The 22,765-nt window shown below is 40.3% G+C and overlaps 2 protein-coding genes across 2 annotated transcripts in view; both read left to right on the forward strand.

Annotated features, from left to right (window-relative positions):
• The window catches only part of LOC145973432 (uncharacterized), a 234,534-nt gene that overhangs the window by 18,687 nt on the left and 193,082 nt on the right, over positions 1–22,765 (forward strand). The gene's annotated exons all lie outside the window — the stretch shown is intronic.
• LOC145973054 (uncharacterized) lies at positions 835–2,065 on the forward strand. Its single transcript, XM_083102209.1, has one exon. It carries the CDS (start codon positions 961–963, stop codon positions 1,771–1,773), a length of 813 nt encoding a protein of 270 aa, XP_082958335.1. The 5' UTR covers positions 835–960; the 3' UTR covers positions 1,774–2,065.

Consider the following 22,765-nt stretch of genomic DNA (forward strand, 5'->3'; position numbering starts at 1 on the left):
ACAAAGATAAACTCAAAATTTTAAAATCAGAATTTCAAAATTTATCAACAGAAAATTTCAATTTGTTAACGCGAAAAGGTGTATTTCCGTACGAATACATCGACTCTGTAGAGAGGTTGCAAGATACGTGTTTACCACCGCGCGAATCGTTTTACAGTTCCTTGACCGGTGACACTGTATCCGAGAGCGATTACGCGCACGCCGAGAACATCTGGACGCGATTCTCCATTCGAACGCTAGGCGAATATAGCGATTTATATCTTAAAATTGATGTCTTGTTATTAGCCGACATTTTCGAAAACTTTCGAGATAAATGTATCGAAAGTTACGGACTCGACCCCGCGTATTACTATACTCTCCCCGGATACACGTGGGACGCCATGTTGAAACATACCAAGATCACGTTCGAGCTGCTTACTGACATCGACATGGTTATGTTCATCGAACGTGGTATACGCGGCGGTCTGAGTCAATGTTCGGGTAGATACGCTCGCGCTAATAACAAGTACATGGAGTCGTACGATCCATCGAAACCATCATCGTACTTGATGTACTTTGATGTAAATAATTTGTACGGATGGGCAATGTGTCAACCGTTGCCTTACGCCAATTTTCAATGGGTCGACGATGTGACCAATTTTGATGTATCATCCATCACGCTAGATTCGCCTACAGGCTATGTCCTCGAAGTGGACCTCGAGTACCCGCAACATCTTCACGATGCACACACTGACCTACCGTTTTGCCCGACACGCGACAAACCACCTGGCAAGCGGGAATTCAAACTGCTTGCAACGCTATACGATAAGAAGCGTTACGTGATACACTATCGCAACCTGCAGCAGTGTACGCGTCACGGTCTTCGCGTAACAAAAATACATCGAATTTTACAGTTTTCACAATCTCCGTGGCTTCGAAATTACATAGAATTAAATACACATTTTAGAACATTGGCTAAAAATGATTTCGAAAAAAAATTTATATAAATTAATGAACAATGCAGTGTTTGGTAAAACGATGGAAAATGTGCGCAATCGTGTCGATGTTAAATTATTAACAAAGTGGGATGGTCGGTATGGCGCAGAGGCAATGATCGCGAAACCAAATTTCCACAGCAGAAGCGTTTTTTCAGAAAACTTAATCGCTGTGGAATTGCGCAAACTCGAGGTGAAATTCTACAAACCGATTTACGTGGGTATGTGCATACTCGACATATCCAAGACATGTTTGTACGAGTTTCATCACGAGTATATGACGCCAATGTATCGCGACAAATGCCAGGTAATGTACACCGATACGGATAGTCTCATATATCACATTGAGTGCGCGGATGTGTATGAGAATATGAAGCGCGATATCATCAGATTCGACACGAGCGATTATGCAGTGGATAATGCGTACGGTATACCGCTTGTAAATAAAAAGGTACCGGGCCTGATGAAGGACGAAAACAACGGTACCATAATGACCGAATTCGTCGGGCTCAGAGCAAAGATGTACGCGTTACGAGTGAATGGAAAAAAGGACACGAAGAAAGTTAAAGGTGTCAAGAGTAACGTTGTTGCGAGAACGATAACGTTTGACGACTACACGCGGTGTTTGAAAGAAGAAATTGAAATGACGCGTCAGCAGTCGTGTATACGATCTAAACTGCACCAAGTATACACGATCTGCGAGACGAAAATTGCTCTGAGTCCGTACGACGATAAGCGGTATATCGTACCCGAAACCACCGATACGTTACCATGGGGACATTATAGAATACCATTGTAAATAAATGTATATTTTATTTATTATTAATTGTATATTTTGTACATAACCATGTATATATTTTTATATTTAATACATTTTATATATTTTTATATTATTAAATATTTATATATTAAATTATTTATATAGTTTATATGTATATTATTTTAATAAATATTTATAATACACTATTTTTATGTATCCAAGAGTTGTATGATTTATCCATTCCCAACCATTTCACGTATACGTCATCACCCTTTTCCCGCAAAATTTTTTCCACGAGATATACGTCGGGATTAGCGACGCGTTGTAATTCGTATTCGTAGAATCCTCCAGCGACGGGATCTCCACGCGAATCTTCGAGTATGAATGTCGCGGGATTAGTTTTCTGCACCTCGACAATCTTAAAAACTTCGGTCGTCCAATTAGGTGTGAAACCTTTTTCAAAGATGGTCTTGTATTTGCTTACGCGTACCGAATCGCCTACTTTAAATTTTGTCGGAGCCGCAATTTTTACTTTGCTATACACCGTATTTAAAAGTTTTTCGGCGATCGCTGGAGTGACGTCGGCAGGTCTCATACCGATGGTGCGATGTTTTCGCGTATTGTACTCTGCAACGAGTCGAGATAGCTCGTTGATCCATTTGTAATTTCCGTTGAGCGTAAACATTTTCCACATATTGTTTTTCAAAGTACGGTTGAATCGTTCCACGACCGAGGCTTTCATAATGGAATACGTCGAGTAATGATTAATGTTGTGTTTCTTCATGAGTTTCTGCACACTCGCGTTGTAAAATTCTTTTCCTCTGTCGGTTTGAAAATTTTTCGGACACCTTTTATCGTCTCCAATAATCTTTGCAATCGTTTCGGACATTTCGTTTCCGCTCTTACTCTTGAGCGGTACGGCCCACGCATACTTGCTCAACACATCGATAACTGTGAGTATGTATTTATGACCCTTGTTGAGTCGAGAATACGAACGCATGTCGACCACGTCCGCCTGCCACAGATCGTCGTATCCGCGTACAATGACGCGTCTTCGTGGAAAATTTCTTCTCGCCGGAGCATGTAGTTCCTCGACAAGTTGTCGCTTTTCGGAGGTGTTTATCTTCTTTCGCACGTTTGATCGAGGCATAATTAATATTGCGATATTAGTATCTCTCGTTTACTGTGTCGAGTCAGATGTTGTATATCTCAGCACATTCTTTATCTCGTCCATTATTATTCGTAGCGCCTGCACGTGTGTTTCAAGCGTGATAATTTTTTGCTCAATTTCTCCCTGTCGATCTCTCAAAAGTTTATCCACGTATCGTTTGTTGACGGCGTCAGTATCAGTTTCCGGTTGCGCTACACGTTGAATTTTGCGCGACCTTGCGTCAAAGCCGGTAGTAGTCTGGCAGAGAGCGTTATCGCGAACGTAATTTCTCAATAATCCATTCCATTGATAGTACAAATTATTCGACGTTCCGAGCGATAATCCAAATTTATTAATCGACATTTCGGTACCGAGAACTTTGACCGAATGACATGTATCGTTGACGCATAGTTTAATTTATAATAATGCCAGCCTCGCGAAGTTCTTCGATAATTGACAAGATTTCATTGTCGTGAGCATTGTTGCCGGCTCGACGCGAGGCGTCCAGCAATCGCAAACGATCTACCAATTCGTTGGGATCGTTCCAATGCACGTAATCGATCATGTTGTCGCTTAGCGTCATGGTGTGCGGCGCGTCTATACCTCTTCCCACCTTTCTATCAGGGAATAATGGTGCAATTATATATTTGTACTTGTATCCTTTGTTACTTTTAATAGGATTATTAACTTTGTTGTCACGTTTATGCGCATTTGTTGCTTTTAATATACTTTGATATTTATACAAATCGTCTTGAGTGTATTTTTTATGATTGGGAAATTTTCTAAAAATCAAATCGTAGATACCTTCGGATCCCGTATATTTTATTCCATCGATAATTATATTATCTTCCATGTCCACATCGAAACGTTTATCACCGAGCATCATTCCTTCGCTGGTAAATTTAACACCGTAGACGTAATCCATACTCTTATTTTTATCAACACTCATGATAGCTCCTATATATTTTTGCGCTAGTGGACCAAAATGATCTCGGAACGTTTTCTGACCTTCGGACGTTTCTAATTCATGTCGGACCGATGTTACAAACGAATCGGGCGTGGTCTCATAAATTTCTTCGACGGACGGGGATGGTATTGTTTGACGCGGTTGTACTTTCATCGGAGTAGAAACAGTAGCCATATTAGAAAATTGTTTCCTTCGTTTCGATCGATTCGGTGTCGAATATATCGGCGAATCGTTTATCGGCATATTTATCCATGCTCGCTTTATTCCTTACTTCGACTCTTTTATTTTTTCCTCGTGCTTCTCTCCAAACGTTAAACTCAATGGTTCAATTTTCGGCGCAACAGATTCCACAGTATTTTCGATAAGCTGTTTTAAAGGTTCGGTAATTGGCTTAAATTGTCTTTCCAATGCAAAGTCTTCCTCCATTTTACCAGTTTTCAAAGCGCGATATTTTTTGCGAATTGATTCGCTCATTTTTGCAATCTCTATCGCAATCTTTTCACGATCGCCGTTCATGATGCTTGATCGATGTGTCGATGACGACTGATCGCTTTACGGTATCGCGAAATCATTAAATCCTCTTCTATATCGTCCATTGATCAACGTGCTGTCTTTATCAATGACTACGAAGCCATATTTGCGTTGCCAACATTTCTGACACAATGCGCGGAAATCGTTGTAAGACATGTCGGTATTTACATGATCGTTGTACACATGTTTCAAGTTTGTGCTGTCTTGTTTAAATAAAATCAAAAGACTCGCATTGTCGCGTATAAGATGCTTAGGGATCTTGGCGTACGTTTGACAAAGATAGAAACAGTCGACGCTCGAGTGTCGACCCATTGCAAAGTACTCTCTTATCGTATCTTGCTTGCCGCATGCCACATCATCAAAGATAAAGATGGAATTCGGAAGCGCCTCGCTCGGTGGAATGACATCGCTGTTATTAGAGAATGTAAAATAACCAATTTCGTCTATAGGTGCTAGTAAATTTTCCAAGTATCTATACTTCGGTTGTTGAAGCGATTTCGAGTATACGTACACGTTCTCGAAACGTACACCGTACGGACTTTCTACCAAACTAATCAACACGTTTGTCTTACCGCAGTTCGAAGGGCCGTAAACGATACCGCGTATAGTAGTCGGTAGCATGTTTCCATGCTTGCGTACTTTTTTCTCCGATATTAGTCTATCGTCGAAATTTGATACTTTGATTATCCGCGATTGTCGCACGAACCGCATGTTTTCTCTGTCGAATCAATTTTGCGAATGATCACGAGGGGGAGACCTATTTATAGAGCTGTCTCGACTCGAAACAGTTCAGTATCAAAATGTTTCTCCTTCTGTCGGATAACAGAGACATTCTCTGGCTTACCGCCGAACAACTGCAGTATATCCCAAAGATTGTTTTACTGCAAAATTTTGGTGATTACGTGGAACGATTGTGGGACAAGCATCCAGAATATATAAAGGTTGATTCGGAGGTTCGACAATATCATTCGTGCATGCGACATTACAATCAGCCGTGGCAGCGAACACACATCGACGGTCCGCCACCGTTAATAAAAGATTGCGACGAATGTCAGCGAGAATTGTAAGAGGTAACGGTCTCTTAAATCGTGCGACAAACGCGCTTCCCATCGAATTACATATTCCCGGTTATCAGTTTTGCGGCCCGGGAACTCGATTAGAGAAACGATTGGCTAGAGGCGATCGAGGCATCAATCCATTGGACGCCGCTTGTCGCGAGCACGACATTGCTTACTCGCGAAGCAACGACCTCGGTCAACGACACGTCGCGGATCGCATACTAGCTGCAAGAGCGCGAGAACGCATACCGCGAGGGATTCGACTCTTGGCGAAAGAGCAGCCGCTACGACTGTTTGGGCGGCAATGAAGGCAAAGACAAAACTCGGCATGGGGATGAAAAAGCCATCGACGACAAAGAGGAGGAAAAAACGAATACTTCCAGTAGCGAAACGCGGTGGTATTTTACCACTTTTACCGTTGTTGGGAGTTGTCAGTTCTTTGGCCGGCGGTGCGGCGGGAATTGCAAAGGCGGTAAACGATAGCAAGGCGGCGCAACGTCAGCTGGAAGAGTTGCAGCGTCACAATCGCGCTATGGAAGGTCGCGGACTTTATCTCGCTCCGTACAAGCGTGGACAGGGATTCTCAACAAAGTTTAAGAGAAAAAAAAAAACGTCGAAAAAACATTAAAAATGCCTACGGGTGCGACAACTAACGTGCAATTGGAGCAATTGGCGAAATGTATGTACATATCTTTCTTTAGAGGTGTTTTCATGCGCAATAATTTACCGATAAGCGGTGTACGGCGAAACGAGAGCGGTATCGTCAATTTGGATGACGTTGATGGTCCCGGTACCCGGTATTGGGTAGCGTACGCAAAGAGGGGAGATCGTGTCGTATATTTCGACAGTTTTGAAAATCTTCAACCACCCAAGGAACTTGTGCGATATTTCGGACGAGTGAAAATTGACAAGATACAATTACACATCTTATCAAAGTTACAATCAGAGCATCTGTGGACAGTTGTGTTTAAAATTTCTTCAAACAGTCGACGATCAATTTAAAACCTGACAATCCATCGTCACGACTCAGTATTCGTTCGACATGTCACTGACACTTACGTTGACTGGCAGAAGCAGCGTTCTCGCTGTAAGCTATTTTCCCGCTATAGATTTGACCGATGCCGATTACGAGCTCGGATTAATGGATTTTGAAACTTATCATACGATTCCGAACGTAAATTTTTCGAATAATAAATTTTACTTTGGCAACGACGACAATGAAATTACGATTCCCGAAGGATCGTACGAATTGCACGCTATAAATGACTATCTCAAACGCGCAATTTTGCAAGATGAACACCTTTCCAGAGATGTTGAAAACGATTATGATGAGGAATATCCAATAGCGCTCCGCGCCAATCATAGCACGCTAAAGAGCGAAATCAAATGCGCCTACAGAATAAACTTTACCAAACCCGACAATGTAGGATCCTTGCTTGGATTCTCGTCGAATCGTATATTGCAACCTCGCAAGTGGTACGAATCGGACGAACCGGTTAATATTATAAACGTAAATATTATTCGTATAGAATGTAACGTGACTACTGGTGCGTACAGCAATGGCATGCGCGTACACACGATACATGAATTTTCACCGAGCGTACCGCCAGGATATAAGATATCGGAAACGCCGGCACAGATCATTTATCTGCCGATCATCGTATGGAGCATTACGGATTTAACGATACGTATTGTGGATCAAAGAGGTCGATTGCTCGATTTTCGAGGAGAGGAAATTACCGTAAGATTGCATATACGGCGGCGACAAACATAGTATGCTCGTGCTGAACGAAACAGAGCACGCGAGAGACAATACTTTTACGAGGGACAATACTATTGCGGTATCGGATGACAATAATAAGATAGCCGTTAAGAAGAAGCTGAACGCGTTGAATCGTGAATTTTTAAAATCATTGGGATTCATCATACGAAAAAAATGATTGATATTTTGAATATCGGAGGTGAGCCAGTCTTTGACGATCGCATCGTCAAGATTGAGACTCATACGTACAATCCGTACGCCAATACGACGCTTGGATACAGCGACGAGATACGAATACCTATACAACATCAGGATTTATACACGTTACCATGTGAAAGCTTTCTTTACATCGAGGGAAGGTTTAATGTGCGTAAAGCGAATGACGAAATGAAGGTTGTATTGGGAAACAATTGCGTCGCATTCATGTTTGATGAGCTTCGATACGAACTCAACGGAGTAGAGATTGATCGCAACAGAAATGTTGGAATAACTTCGACGCTCAAAAATTATGTCTCTCTAACGCATCAGAAAAGTATAAACTTGAAGAACGCTGCGTGGGATTTGACGTACAACGGTGACAAAAATTATTTCAACTATTGCGTACCGCTCAACATGTTGCTGGGATTTTGCGAAAATTATAAACGCGTTGTGATTAACGCTCGTCACGAATTGATTCTGATACGTTCACGCAACGATAATAATTGTCTATTTGGACATCCATCGTCGGAAGCAGAGATTGAATTACTCAAGATACAGTGGCGTATGCCTCATGTAATATTGAACGAGATTAATAAATTGTCGATGTTGCGAATGTTGGAAAGCGGATGATACTTGAACATGAGTTTCCGATCTTGGAATCTATACGAATTTCCTCTGCTGCATAGCACGACTAAGCATTCGTGGACCGTGAAAGCCGCCTCCCAGTTGAAGAAACCACGATACGTGATCTTTGCACTGCAAACTGGTAAAAAGAATTCAGTGTCACAAGATGTTACATTATTCGATAACTGTAAATTGACCAACGTTAAACTCTATTTAAACTCGGAATTTTATCCCTATGATGATTTAAATTTAGATTTTGAAAAAAATAGATTCGCCGTCCTATTCGACATGTACTCTCGTTTTCGCAAATCTTATTACGGATGCGATAACAGCACCACGCTATTAACCATTTCAAAGTTTCTACATTGCGGTCCTCTCGCGGTCATTGATTGCTCGCGACAAAACGAGTCTGTCAAAACTGAACAATGCTCGCGCTAATAACAAATACATGGAGTCGTACGATCCATCGAAACCATCATCGTACTTGATGTACTTTGATGTAAATAATTTGTACGGATGGGCAATGTGTTAGCCGTTGCCCTAGGCCGATTTTCGATGGTTCGACGTGTCCAATTTTGACGTATCATCAATCGCGCTAGATTCGTCTACAAGCTATATCCTCGAAGTCGATCTCGAGTACCCGCAACATCTTCACGATGCGCACACTGACCTATCGTTTTGTCCGATACGCGACAAACCACCTGGCAAGCGAGAACTCAAGCTGCTCGCAACATTATACGATAAGAAGCGTTGCGTGATACACTACCGCAACCTGCAGTAGTGTACGCGTCACGGTCTTCGTATAACAAAAATACATCGAATATTACAGTTTTCTCAATCTCCCTGGCTTCGAAATTACATAGAACTAAATACACATTTCAGAATATTGGCTAAAAACGATTTCGAAAAAAATGTATACAAATTAATGAACAATGCAATATTTGGCAAAATGATGGAAAATGTGCGCAATCGCGTTGATGTAAAATTACTAACTCACTGGGACGGATGGTACGGCGCAGAGGCAATGATCGCAAAGCCAAATTTCCACAGCAGAAGCGTCTTTTCGGAAAATTTAATAGCTGTGGAATTGCGTAAACTCGAGGTGAAATTCTACAAACCAATTTACGTGGGTATGTGCATACTCGACATATCCAAGACGTGTTTGTATAAGTTTCATCACTAGTACATGGTGCCAATGTATTGCGACAAATGCCGGGTAATGTACACCGACGGATAGTCTCATATATCACATTGAGTGCAAAGACGTATATGAGAATATGAAGCGTGACGTCAACAGATTCGACACGAGCGATTATGCTGCGGACAATGTGTACGATATACCGCTTGTAAATAAAAAGGTACCGAGTCTAATGAAGGATGAGAACAACGGTGCGATAATGGCAGAAATTGTCGGGCTCAGAGTAAAGATGTACGCGTTACGAGTGGACGGAAAAAAGGATACAAAAAAAGTTAAAGGCGTCAAGAGCAACGTTGTCGCGAGAACGATAACGTTTGACGATTACACACGGTGCTTGCACAAAGAGATTGAAATGACGCATCAGCAGTCGTGTGTACGATCGAAACTACATCACGTATACACGATCTGTGAGACAAAAATTGCACTGAGTCCGTACGACGACAAGCGGTATATCGTACCCGAAACCACCGATACGTTACCGTGGGGACATTATAGGATACCATTGTAAATAAATGTATATTTTATTTATTATTAATTGTGTATATTTTGTACATAACCATGTATATTTTATTTATTTATTTCATATTTTATATTTTACAATATATATATATTTTATATTTTATACGTATTTTATATTTTATATAATGTTTACAATACATTATTTTTTATGTATCCAAGAGTTGTATGATTTATCCATTCCCAATCATTTTACGTAAATGTTATCGCCGTTTTTGCGAATTATTTTTTCCACGAGATATACGTCGAGATTAGCGACGTGTTGTAACTCGTATTCGTAGAATCCTCCAGCTATGGGATTTCCGCGCGAATCTTCGAGTATGAATGTTGCGGGATTAGTTTTCTGCACCTCGACAATCTTAAACATTTCGATCGTCCAATTTGGCGTAAAACCTTTTTCAAAGATGATCTTGTATTTACGCGTACCGAATCACCTACTTTGAGTCATATTTTTTTACCGTATGATTTGGTTCGTAAACCATATTTAAGTTTAGCCTGGCTATTGAAAAATTGCGGTTATGGAATGATATTGAACGACTATCGAACGGCTATCGAATGGAAATAAACGACCGTTGAACGGCTATCGAACGGAAATGAACGACCGTTGAACGGCTATCGAACAGAAATAAATGACCGTTGAACGGCTATTGAACGGAAATGAACGGCTGTCGAACGGCTATTGAACGACCATTGAACGGCTATCGAACGGAAATGAACGACTGTCGAACGGTTATCGAACGGCTGTCGAACGGAAATGAACGACCGTTGAACGGCTATCGAACGGAAATAAACGATCGTTGAACGGCTATCGAACGGCTGTCGAACGGAAATGAACAACCGTTGAACGGCAATTGAACGACCGTCGAACGACTATTGAACGGAAATGAACGACTGTTGAATGAAAATCAACGGCTATCAAACGCAAAACTATATTCAATTATCAAACAAATATTTAAATATATTACACTGGATCACCGTGTATCGAAATACAATATCTGTGGCAGCTGTGTCACGTGCGGAAACACGATACTGCGCACGTATATAGATAAGGAAAAGAAAAGAAAAGAGAGAATAAGAAAGACGATAAAAATAAACTGCATCAATTTATTATAAATATGGATTCGATGAATCATTATCATGATGTTTCAACCACCAATTATAAATCTTAAATACATTTTGTAAAGCGCAATTTTTTACATGATTTTCACAACGCACAGTATTCTTAACATCTAACTTATTTAAAGAAGCTACATCCTTATAGTCTGCATCCAAAGTTTCGATAATAACATTGTTTCTCACATCATCGCCCAGTATATCGGCCAGTCATTATCGTTTTTCGTGCCCTTTAACGTATACGAGAGGTGACGCATCATCCTCCTCCGTTGCACTCGTCGCTGCTGTCGTAATTAAACGTTTCGATTTCCAATATGAAACGTATCCATCATCCCACGATAATCCATGGTGATTTTTAATCAGCCATAAAACCTAGCATCTCTCAGATTTTGTGAGCGTGTGCCATGATACGGGACATGTAAAAATGTAATGAGAAAGTATGTATCCTTTTCTCAGAACCACAGCTTCCTTCACGACAAAATTTCTCTCGATAATAAATACTTGTAGATCCACAAACGTTGGCGCAGCCATGATGACAAGATCCGATCGCAGACTGATGTCGATCGTCAAACATCTTAATCTTTTATATTTTTCTTCATGCGCATTGGAGGGGATATTTGCTGACTTATATAATTTTGCGGACTACATTGGTCAATGGATTATATTCGACAACCCGATCGTGCAAGATGAGACAATAGGCGGTAGTATTCGCCGGTATATTTTCCTTGCATTCAAACTCAATTCTCACGTCCACGGTAGCAGTTTTGACAGACTCGTTTTGTCGCGAGCAATCAATGACCGCGAGAGGACCGCAATGTAGAAACTTTGAAATGGTTAATAGCGTGGTACTATTATCGCATCCGTAATAAGATTTGCGAAAACGAGAGTACATGTCGAATAGGATGGCGAATCTATTTTTTTTCAAAATCTAAATTTAAATCATCGTAGGGATAAAATTTTGAGTTTAAATAGAGTTTAATGTTGTCAATTTACAGTCATCGAATAATGTAACATCTTGTGACACTGAATCCTTTTTACCAGTTTGCAGTGCAAAGATCACGTATCGTGGTTTTTCTAGCTGGGAGGCGGCTTTCACGGTCCACGAATGCTTAGTCGTGCTATGTATTGTAGCAGAGGAAATTCGTATAGATCCCAAGATCGGAAACTCATGTTCAAGTATCGTTCGCTTTCCAACATACGTAACATTGACAATTTATTAATCTCGTTCAATATTACATGAGGCATACGCCACTGTATCTTGAGCAATCTCAGCTTCCGACGATGGATGTCTGAATAGATAATTATTATCGTTGCTCGAACGTATCAGAATCAATTCGTGACGAGCGTTAATCACAACGCGTTTATAATCTTCGCAAAATCCCAGCAACATGTTGAACGGTACGCAATAGTTGAAATAATTTTTGTCACCATGGTACGTCAAATCCCACCCAGCGTTCTTCAAGTTTATACTTTTCTTGTGCGTTAGAGAGACATAATTTTTGAGCGTCGAAGTTCCAACATTTCTGTTGCGATCCATCTCTACTCCGTTGAGTTCGTATCGAAGCTCATCAAACATGAATGCGACGCAATTGTTTCCCAATACAACCTTCATTTCGTCATTCACTTTACGCACATTCAACTTTCCCTCGATGTAAAGAAAGCTTTCGCACGGTAACGTGTACAAATCCTGATGTTGTATAGGTATTCGTATCTCGTCGCTGTATCCAAGCGTCGTATTGGCGTACGGATTGTACGTATGAGTCTCAATCTTGACGATGCGATCGTCAAAGACTGGCTCACCTCCGATATTGAAAATATCAATCATTCTTTTCGTACGATGAATCCCAATGATTTTAAAAATTCACGATTCAACGCGTTCAGCTTCCTTTTAACGGCTATCTTATTATTATCACTCGATATCGCAATAGTATTGTCCCTCGTAAAAGTATTGTCTCTCGCGTGCTCCGTTTCGTGCAGCACAAGCATACTATGTTTGTCGCCGCCGTATATACAACCTTACCGTAATTTCCTATCCTCGAAAATCGAGCAATCGACCTCTTTGATCCACAATACGTATCATTAAATCCGTAATGCTCCATACGATGATCGGCAGATAAATGATCTGTGCCGGCGTTTCCGATATCTTATATCATGGCGGTACGCTCGGTGAAAACTCATGTATCGTGTGTACTCGCATGCCATTGATGTACGCACCAGTAGTCATGTTACATTCTATACGAATAATATTTAGGTTTATAATATTAACCGGTTCGTCCGATTTGTACCACTTGCGAGGTTGCGATATACGATTCAACGAGATTCCAAGCAAGGATCCTACAGTGTCGGATTTGACAAAGTTTATTCTGTAGGCGCATTTGATTTCGCTCTTTAGTGTGCTATGATTGGCGTGGAGCGCTATTGGATATTCCTCATCATAATCGTTTTCAACATCTCTGGAAAGGTGTTCATCTTGCAAAATTGCGCGTTTGAGATAGTCATTTATAGCGGGCAATTCGTACGATCCTTTGGGAATCGTAATTTCCTTGTCGTCGTTGCCAAAGTAAAATTTATTATTCGAAAAATTTACGTTCGGAATCGTATGATAAGTTTCAAAATATGTTAATCCGAGCTCGTAATCGGCATCGGTCAAATCTGTAGCGGGGAAACAGCTTATTGCGAGAACGCTGCTTCTACCAGTCAACGTAAGTGTCAATGACATGTCGAATGAATATTGACAATGAGTCGTGACGGTGGATTGTCAGGCTTTAAATTGATCGTCGACTGTTTGAAGAAATTTTAAACACAATTGTCCACAGATACACGATACGATCTCCCCTCTTTGCGTAAACTATCCAATGAGTACCGGGACCATCAACGTCATCCAAATTGACGATACCGCTCTCGTTTCGTCGTACACCGCTTATCGGTAAATTATTGCACATGAAAACACCTCTAAAGAAAGATATGCACATACGTTTCGCCAATTGTTCCAATTGCACGTTAGTTGTCGCACCCGTAGGCATTTTTAATGTTTTTTCGACGTTTTTTTTTCTTAGACTTTGTTGAGAATCCCTGTCCACGCTTATACGGAGCGAGATAAAGTCCGCGACCTTCCATAGCGCGATTGTGACGCTGCATCTCTTCCAGCTGACGTTGCGCCGCCTTGCTATCGTTTAACGCCTTTGCGATTCCCGCCGCACCGCCGGCCAAAGAACCGACAACTCCCAACAACGGTAAAAGTGGTAAAATACCACCGCGTTTCGTTACTGGAAGTATTCGTTTTTTCCTCTTTGTCGTCGACGGCTTTTTCATCCCCATGCCGAGTTTTGTCTTTGCCTTCATTGCCGCCCAAACAGTCGTAGCGGCTGCTCTTTCGCCAAGAGTCGAACCCTCGCGGTAATGCGTTCTCGCGCTATTGTAGCTAGTATGCGATCCGCGATGTGTCGTTGGCCGAGGTCGTTGCTTCGCGAGTAAGCAATGTCGTGCTCGCGACAAGCGGCGTCCAATGGATTGATGCCTCGATCGCCTCTAGCCAATCGTTTCTCTAATCGAGTTCCCGGGCCGCAAAACTGATAACCGGGAATATGTAATTCGATGGGAAGCGCGTTTGTCGCACGATTTAAGAGACCGTTACCTCTTACAATTCTCGCTGACATTCGTCGCAATCTTTTATTAACGGTGGCGGACCGTCGATGTGTGTTCGCTGCCACGGCTGATTGTAATGTCGCATGCACGAATGATATTGTCGAACCTCCGAATCAACCTTTATATATTCTGGATGCTTGTCCCACAATCGTTCCACGTAATCACCAAAATTTTGCAGTAAAACAATCTTTGGGATATACTGCAGTTGTTCGGCGGTAAGCCAGAGAATGTCTCTGTTATCCGACAGAAGGAGAAACATTTTGATACTGAACTGTTTCGAGTCGAGACAGCTCTATAAATAGGTCTCCCTCTCGTGATCATTCGCAAAATTGATTCGAAAGAGAAAACATGCGGTTCGTGCGACAAGCGCGGATAATCAAAGTATCTAATTTCAACGATAGACTAATATCAGAGAAAAAAGTACGCAAGCATGGAAACATGCTACCGACTACTATACACGGTATCGTTTGCGGCCCTTTAAACTGCGGTAAGACAAACGTGTTGATTAGTTTGATAGAAAGTCCGTATGGTGTACGTTTTGAAAACGTGTACGTATAGTCGAAATCGCTTCAACAACCGAAATATAGATACTTGGAAAATTTATTAGCACCTATAGACGAAATTGGTTATTTTACATTCTCTAATAACAGCGATCATCATCATGTCATTCCACCGAGCGAGGCGCTTCCGAATTCCATCTTTATCTTTGATGACGTGGCATGCGACAAGCAAGATACGATAAGAGAGTACTTTGCAATGGGTCGACACTCGAGTGTTGACTGTTTCTATCTTTGTCAAACGTACGCCAAGATACCTAAGCATCTTATACGCGACAATGCGAATCTTTTGATTTTATTTAAACAAGACGGCACAAACTTGAAACATGTGTACAATGATCATGTAAATACCGACATGCCTTACAACGATTTCCGCGCATTGTATCAGAAATGTTGGCAGCGAAAATATGGCTTTATAGTCATTGATAAAGATAGTACGTTGATCAATGGATGATGTAGAAGAGGATTTAATGATTTCGCGATACCATAAAGCGATCAGTCGTCATCGACACATCGATCGAGCATCATGAACGGCGATCGTGAAAACATTGCTAGAGAGATTGCAAAAACGAGCGGATCAATTCGCAAAAAATATCGCGCTTTGAAAACTGGTAAAATGGAGGAAGACGTTGCATTGGAAAGACAATTTAAGCCAATTACCGAACCTTTAAAACAACTTGTCGAAAATACTGTGGAATCTGATGCGCCGAAAATCGAGCCATTGAGTTTGACGTTCGGAGAGAAGCACGAGGAAAAAATAAAAGAATCAAAGCAAGGAATAAAGCGAGCACGGATAAATATATCGATAAATGATTCGCCGATATATTCAACACCGAATCGATCAAAGCGAAGGAAACAATTTTCTAATATGGCTACTGTTTCTACTCCGATAAAAGTACAACCAATAGTGTCAAACAATACCATCCCCGCCCGTCGAAGAAATTTACGAGACCACGCCCGATTCGTTTGTAACATCGGTCCGACACGAATTAGAAACGTCCGAAGGTCAGAAAACGTTCCGAGATCATTTTGGTCCACTAGCGCAAAAATATATAGGAGCTATCATGAGTGTTAATAAAAATAAGAGTATGGATTACGTCTACGGTGTTAAATTTACCAGCGAAGGAATGATGCTCGGTGATAAACGTTTCGATATGGATAAGGAAGATAATATAATTATCGATGGAATAAAATATACGGGAACCGAAGGTATTTACGATTTGATTTTTAAAAAATTTCCCAATCATAAAAGATACAAAACAGTTATAATGGCAATACGAGTCGAGTGTCGATGTTATAACACATTTATTTATAATACAATCAAATAAATATTGATATTAAAGCATACAAAGAGAGGATAGCGAACGTTTCGACCCTATTTTTGGGTCATCTTCAGCGCGAAAGTATATAATAAAAGATAATATAATGAAAAAATATAATAACAAAGTGTATTATATCGGAGTCTGTTGCAAAGGGTGCTGTCTAAAGCGATAATAAATGTCTCGGTATCTCATTATCTTGACGATGCCTACGTAAAAACAAAGGACAAAAGTAAAATAAGTTAAATAAATAATGTAACTAATATGAACAAAGAAAGAAAAAAGTACTAAATTAAACATGAAATTACGAGATTGAAATGTCAATTTATTAAAAATGATCTAAATATAAACTGAACATAAAGTCAAAGAAATAAAATAAATAAGTTATAATTAAGTTAAATAAATAATATGACTAATATGAACATAGAAAGAAAAAAGTACTAAGAATTAAACATGAAAATTACGAGATTGAAATTATTTTAATGTCAATTTATTAAAAATGATCTAAATAAACTGAACATATAGTCAAGTAATAAAAATTAAAAGGTTAAAAAGATAAGAAGTTGAAACTACGGAAATAAGACTTACTTCCAGGCATCGAAGATAATGACGCGCCGAGGAGACGAATAGAGACAACTTAACATCTCCGAAGACAAAGATCGACTCGTCTTTAACGGATAAATGTGACTTATATATAAACGGTAAAGAGAGTCAAGTAATGTATAAATGTACAAATACGCAAAGTCGCAGACCTATTTGTTATGATAGAAACTGTGTTAAATTTTTGGCAAGTTGTTGACAATATTTAAATAAATTTCTGGTAAACGTTCAGTATCCGTTTGCAAATTGAGACCATTTTTTTGCCTCTTGATATATAGCATTTCGGAGATCAATCTTTTACTCAAATATGGTTCTCGATCCAAAACCTGAACGCCATCCCAATCAAAAGTATGATCAAAACCAACCCTGTGATTCGTGATGACTGATTGAGAATTAGTGTTATGTCTAATGTGACTGCGATGTTCGTTGATTCTGGTATGCAGTTGTCTGCAAGTTTGTCCAACGTAGGACGCATCGCAATCCATGCAGTTCAATTTGTATATGACGTTCAAAGAATTGGAGGTAGGAAGAGGATCCTTATGAGCCCTGATGAAGTTTTTCATTTTATTGATACTGTAATATGAGAGTCGAACATCCAAATCCTTAACGATATGTTTAAAACGCCCGGAAATTGAAGGAACGTATGGTATCGTGAAATAAGTAATGTGATCATTTGTGTTTATGACCTGGGTATTATTCACTAAGGAATTTGATTTGAAAAGGTGTTCCAGAGAAAGATAGGGATGTATGTGGGAGGAGGTCGGACGTGTCTTTACGCCCATTTGATCAACGAGCGACAGAATCCATCCGTGGCAACGGCATTGACGCATATCCTGTGGAGAGAGCATTCACACATTTTTCAGCCTAACGAATAATTGCTAGAAAACAATATTCGCAGACTAGAAAAATATGTGAGGCGCAAGTGGCTGGATCGGGAATCGAACCCGAGTCTTTCACTTTCCGGGCAACTGCTCTAGACCACTGAGCTATCCAGACCTCACACCTAATGCTGCTTTTTAACACAGTGATATGCGACTCCAGAGCGATGTTGGTATCTTGCTCGATGGATGCAATGCCGATTGCCATGGAGGATCCTTGAAAAGGTCGCTCGCTGACCAAATAAGTGCCGGTGGAGGTATTCGCGTACATGCTGGCTTCCGACTGGCCTTCCGTATAAAACGGCACCGACGAGCACAACGCCGTAGAGTGACCACATCCCCCAAGATCCCTCTAGTATATATTAAAATCCCCACTGTACCAAATAGCAGTGGCGGATGGACCCTAAGATAGGGCCGGGGCAGGCCTCCAGAGAAAGATAGGGATGTATGTGGGAGGAGATCGGGTTTTTTTTTTTTTTTTTTTTATAAGATTATATCAGTAGTATAAAAGTAACAAAGATTGGGTAGGCATTCTTTGGCTTGTGAGGTAGATGTGGTCCCATCTTGCTATACTTAAAATATCCCGAAGCCTGTGCCCCCTTCTCTCCTCGGCTCCACATGTGGTGTCTGGGTGTGTTGGGTTGGTTCTCTGAGTTCCAGGGCTTGCACGGCTGTCCCTCCTGGCCTCCTGCAGGGTGCGTACCCTGGTTTCTAGGACGCCTATTCTCGACCCTTGATCTTGTATGGCATCTTTTATGGCTGTCACTGTGTCTAGTATTTTGTTACATGTTGTGACTAAATGTGTTATATTGTGTATCATTTTTGGGTCCGGTCTCTCTATTTCTGTTCTTGCTCTCTTAACTCTGACACCGGGTGATAGAGGCACACGGGATGGACCTGGTTCGGTCTGAATAGCTCTTGATGGGTCAGTTTGTGTTGCACCTTCCCTCTCTTTCTCACCTTCTTTTTCTTTTTCTTTTTCAAGTTCCCCCTTCCTGCTTCGTGTGACTGGGCGCGGGTTTTCATCTTGCTTTCTTTTCCTGTCCTTTTTCCCGGTTACTTCTGGTGCCTCGTCATTGGAATTATATTCAGGAGATGGAGGTTTATAAATTGCACGAATGGTGGCTGATGACAGCTCCTCAAAGTACGTTTCTGATTCTACAGCACCAGTTTCTGTCGTCTTTTCGCTCATTGTGGAGGTCATTTTTTTGTAGATTATATAAGGCATGGATATTGTGTTTGATATATTATTCGGCTCTGCGTCGTGCCCTGGGTGGTTCTAGGTAGTCGTCCTCATCCTCTTCCCTGATTCTCCTTGATGGTGGGGTTATTCCCAGTTCTCTTAAGTTGGCTTTGGTAGTTTCATCTAATGATAATTCCATTTTCAAATCCTTTCTTGCATATTCATCAATAATATGTTTGGAGGTCTGAGTCTGTACATCTGTGACCACATAGCGCCCCTCGGGATCCAAGTCCTTATTTGCTATTGCTGTCATGACAGCTGCATAATATAAATCAGGATAGCTTCTATGATTGAGACGGTCAGCACCTTGTAAGGGGTACACTCTTAAATAAGGGAATCTGTTTCCGTGTTGCTCGCGCAGTTCCCTCAGTAATCTTCTCAGGTTAACAGCTTGTTGTGCTACAGAGGCAAGCAGTATGGCCTTATTTTGTGAGGCCACGAAAGTGTCCATTAATAGTATAGATTTCATCCCAAAATCTTGTAAAACCATCTTTACTTGATCAATCGCACCCTTTACAATATCTTGAGTGCCTTCAGGACGTGGCATTAGTGCTATGTCTAACAATCTTCTTTTTAGTTCACCACGGGACTTCATCCACCCTTGCCATGTCTCCAATCGTCTCATAAAGGTCATATATGTATCCTGGCTAATTGCTCTGGTTGCTATAATATCTTCTAATCCTATAGTAGCACATAATGCTTGCCATCGTTTGGCTAAGTATTCATGATTGGCATTATTACCTGTAGATCTGACCTCTTTTGCAAGTGTCATAAGCCCTGCCATGCCCAGGAACACAATAATCTGGTCTGAATGAGGGGCTCCCTGCGCTGTTACTAGGGATTCCCTTTGTTCTGGGGTTAGTGGTAGTACCTTTTCCTGTATAGCTGTTGGTCTTCTTGCTACTAGCCAGCATATGGCAGTTACAAAGCAGTCACCTACTTCCATAGGAGCACTTGTGAGTATGACATGTACAGGTGACAAATAATAGGCATGTCTAACCTCAGGAAGACGTACTTGTCTATCTAGTGAAATAATTTCCTGCTCCATATTTCCTCAATATGCGTTCTTGATAATGGTATATATCTTATTTGGTGTTTTTCTTTCTATGTTCATATTAGTCATATTATTTATTTAACTTAATTATAACTTATTTATTTTATTTCTTTGACTTTATGTTCAGTTTATATTTAGATCATTTTTAATAAATTGACATTTCAATCTCGTAATTTCATGTTTAATTTAGTACTTTTTTCTTTCTTTGTTCATATTAGTTACATTATTTATTTAACTTATTTTACTTTTGTCCTGTTTTTACGTAGGCATCGTCAAGATAATGAGATACCGAGACATTTATTATCGCTTTAGACAGCACCCTTTGCAACAGACTCCGATATAAAACACTTTGTTATTATATTTTTTCATTATATTATCTTTTATTATATACTTTCGCGCTGAAGATGACCCAAAAATAGGGTCGAAACGTTCGCTATCCTCTCTTTGTATGCTTTAATATCAATATTTATTTGATTGTATTATAAATAAATGTGTTATAACATCGACACTCGACTCGTATTGCCATTATAACTGTTTTGTTTAATTTTATATTTCGAGTCTTATATTTATTAATTTTTGTAATAAAAGATACACTCAAGACGATTTGTATAAATATCAAAGTATATTAAAAGCAACAAATGCGCATAAACGTGACAACAAAGTTAATAATCCTATTAAAAGTAATAAAGGATACAAGTATAAATATATAATTGCGGCATTGTTCCCTGATAGAAAGGTGGGAAGAGGTATAGGCGCGCCGCGCACAATGACGCTAAGCGACAACATGATCGATTACGCGCATTGGAACGATCCCAACGAATTGGTAGATCGTTTGCGATTGCTGGACGCCTCGCGTCGAGCCGGCAACAATGCTCACGACAATGAAATCTTGTCAATTATCGAAGAACTTCGCGAGGCCGGCATTATTATAAATTCAACTATGCGTCGACGATACGTGTCATTCGGTCAATGTTCTCGGTACCGAAATGTCGATTAATAAATTTGGATTATCGCTCGGAACGTCGAATAATTTGTACTATCAATGGAATGGATTATTGAGAAATTACGTTCGCGATAACGCTCTCTGCCAGACTACTACCAGCTTTGACGCAAGGTCGCGCAAGATTCAAAGTGTAGCGCAACCGGAAGCTGATACTGACGCCGTCAATAAACGATACGTGGATAAACTTTTGAGAGATCGACAGGGAGAAATTGAGCAAAAAATTATCGCGCTCGAAACAAACGTGCAAGCGCTACGAATAATGATGGACGAGATAAAGAATGTGCTGAGATATGCAACATCTGACTCGGCACAGTAAGCGAGACATATTAATATCATAATATTAATTATGCCTCGATCAAATGTGCGAAAGAAGAAAAACACCTCCGAAAAGCGACAACTAGTGGAGGAATTACATGCTCCGGCGAGAAGAAATTTTCCACGAAGACGCGTCATTGTACGCGGATACGACGATCTGTGGCAGGCGGACGTGGTCGACATGCGTTCGTACTCTCGACTCAACAAGAATCATAAATACATACTCACAGTTATCGATGTGTTGAGCAAGTATGCGTGGGCCGTACCGCTCAAGAGTAAGAGCGGAAACGAAATGTCCGAAACGATCGCAAAGATTATTGGAGACGATAAAACGTGTCCGAAAAATTTTCAAACTGACAGAGGAAAAGAATTTTACAACGCGAGTGTGCAGAAACTCATGAAGAAACACAACATTAATCATTACTCGACATATTCCGTTATGAAAGCCTCGGTCGTGGAACGATTCAATCGTACTTTAAAAAACAATATGTAGAAAATGTTTACATTCAATGGAAATTACAAATAGATCGACGAGCTATCTCGACTCGTTGCAGAGTACAATACGCGAAAACATTGCACCATCGGTATGAGACCTGTCGACATCACGCCGGCGATCGCCGAAAAACTTTTAAATACGGTGTATAGCAACGTAAAAATTGCGGCTCCGACAAAATTTAAAGTAGGTGATTCGGTACGCGTGAGTAAATACAAGACCATCTTTGAAAAAGATTTCACACCAAATTGGACGACCGAAGTTTTTAAGATTGTCGAGGTGCAGAAAACTAATCCCGCGACATTCATACTCGAAGATTCGCGTGGAAATCCCGTCGCTGGAGGATTCTACGAATATGAGTTACAACGCGTCGCTAATCCTGACGTATATCTCGTGGAAAAAGTTTTGCGGGAAAAGTGTGACATATACGTAAAATGGTTGGGAATGGATAAATCGCACAACTCTTGGATACATAAAAATAATGTATTGTAAACATTTATTAAAATATATATACCCAGATAGCACTGAATGTCTTATGGACGTACATTTTAAGTCCAGTTTATGTCCACATGTCCATGGACATAAATAGGGCATAAATTGGATGTCCTCTTTTGGATATCAATCAAATGTCTTAATCAGTACATCCTATGGACATTCGATATATGTTCAAGTTTAAAATTGCTAATCTTTTTATATTAACGTTTAAAAAATATTTGTCTTTCATTATTATAAAATGATTTAAAATATTTTTCAAAAATTTCATTATTTTTTATTATTGAAAGTATATCATTAACATCGCAACAAATA

This window comes from Camponotus vicinus, unplaced genomic scaffold, assembly GCF_025532165.1.
Source record: "Camponotus vicinus isolate PSW18456_S1 unplaced genomic scaffold, iyCamVici1.0 SCAF_6, whole genome shotgun sequence".
Classification (NCBI taxonomy): Eukaryota; Metazoa; Arthropoda; class Insecta; order Hymenoptera; family Formicidae; genus Camponotus; species Camponotus vicinus.

Coding starts and splice junctions, on each gene's coding strand:
- LOC145973054 (XM_083102209.1), top strand. CDS start 961: ATGATTTCGAAAAAAAATTTATATAAATTAATGAACAATGCAGTGTTT.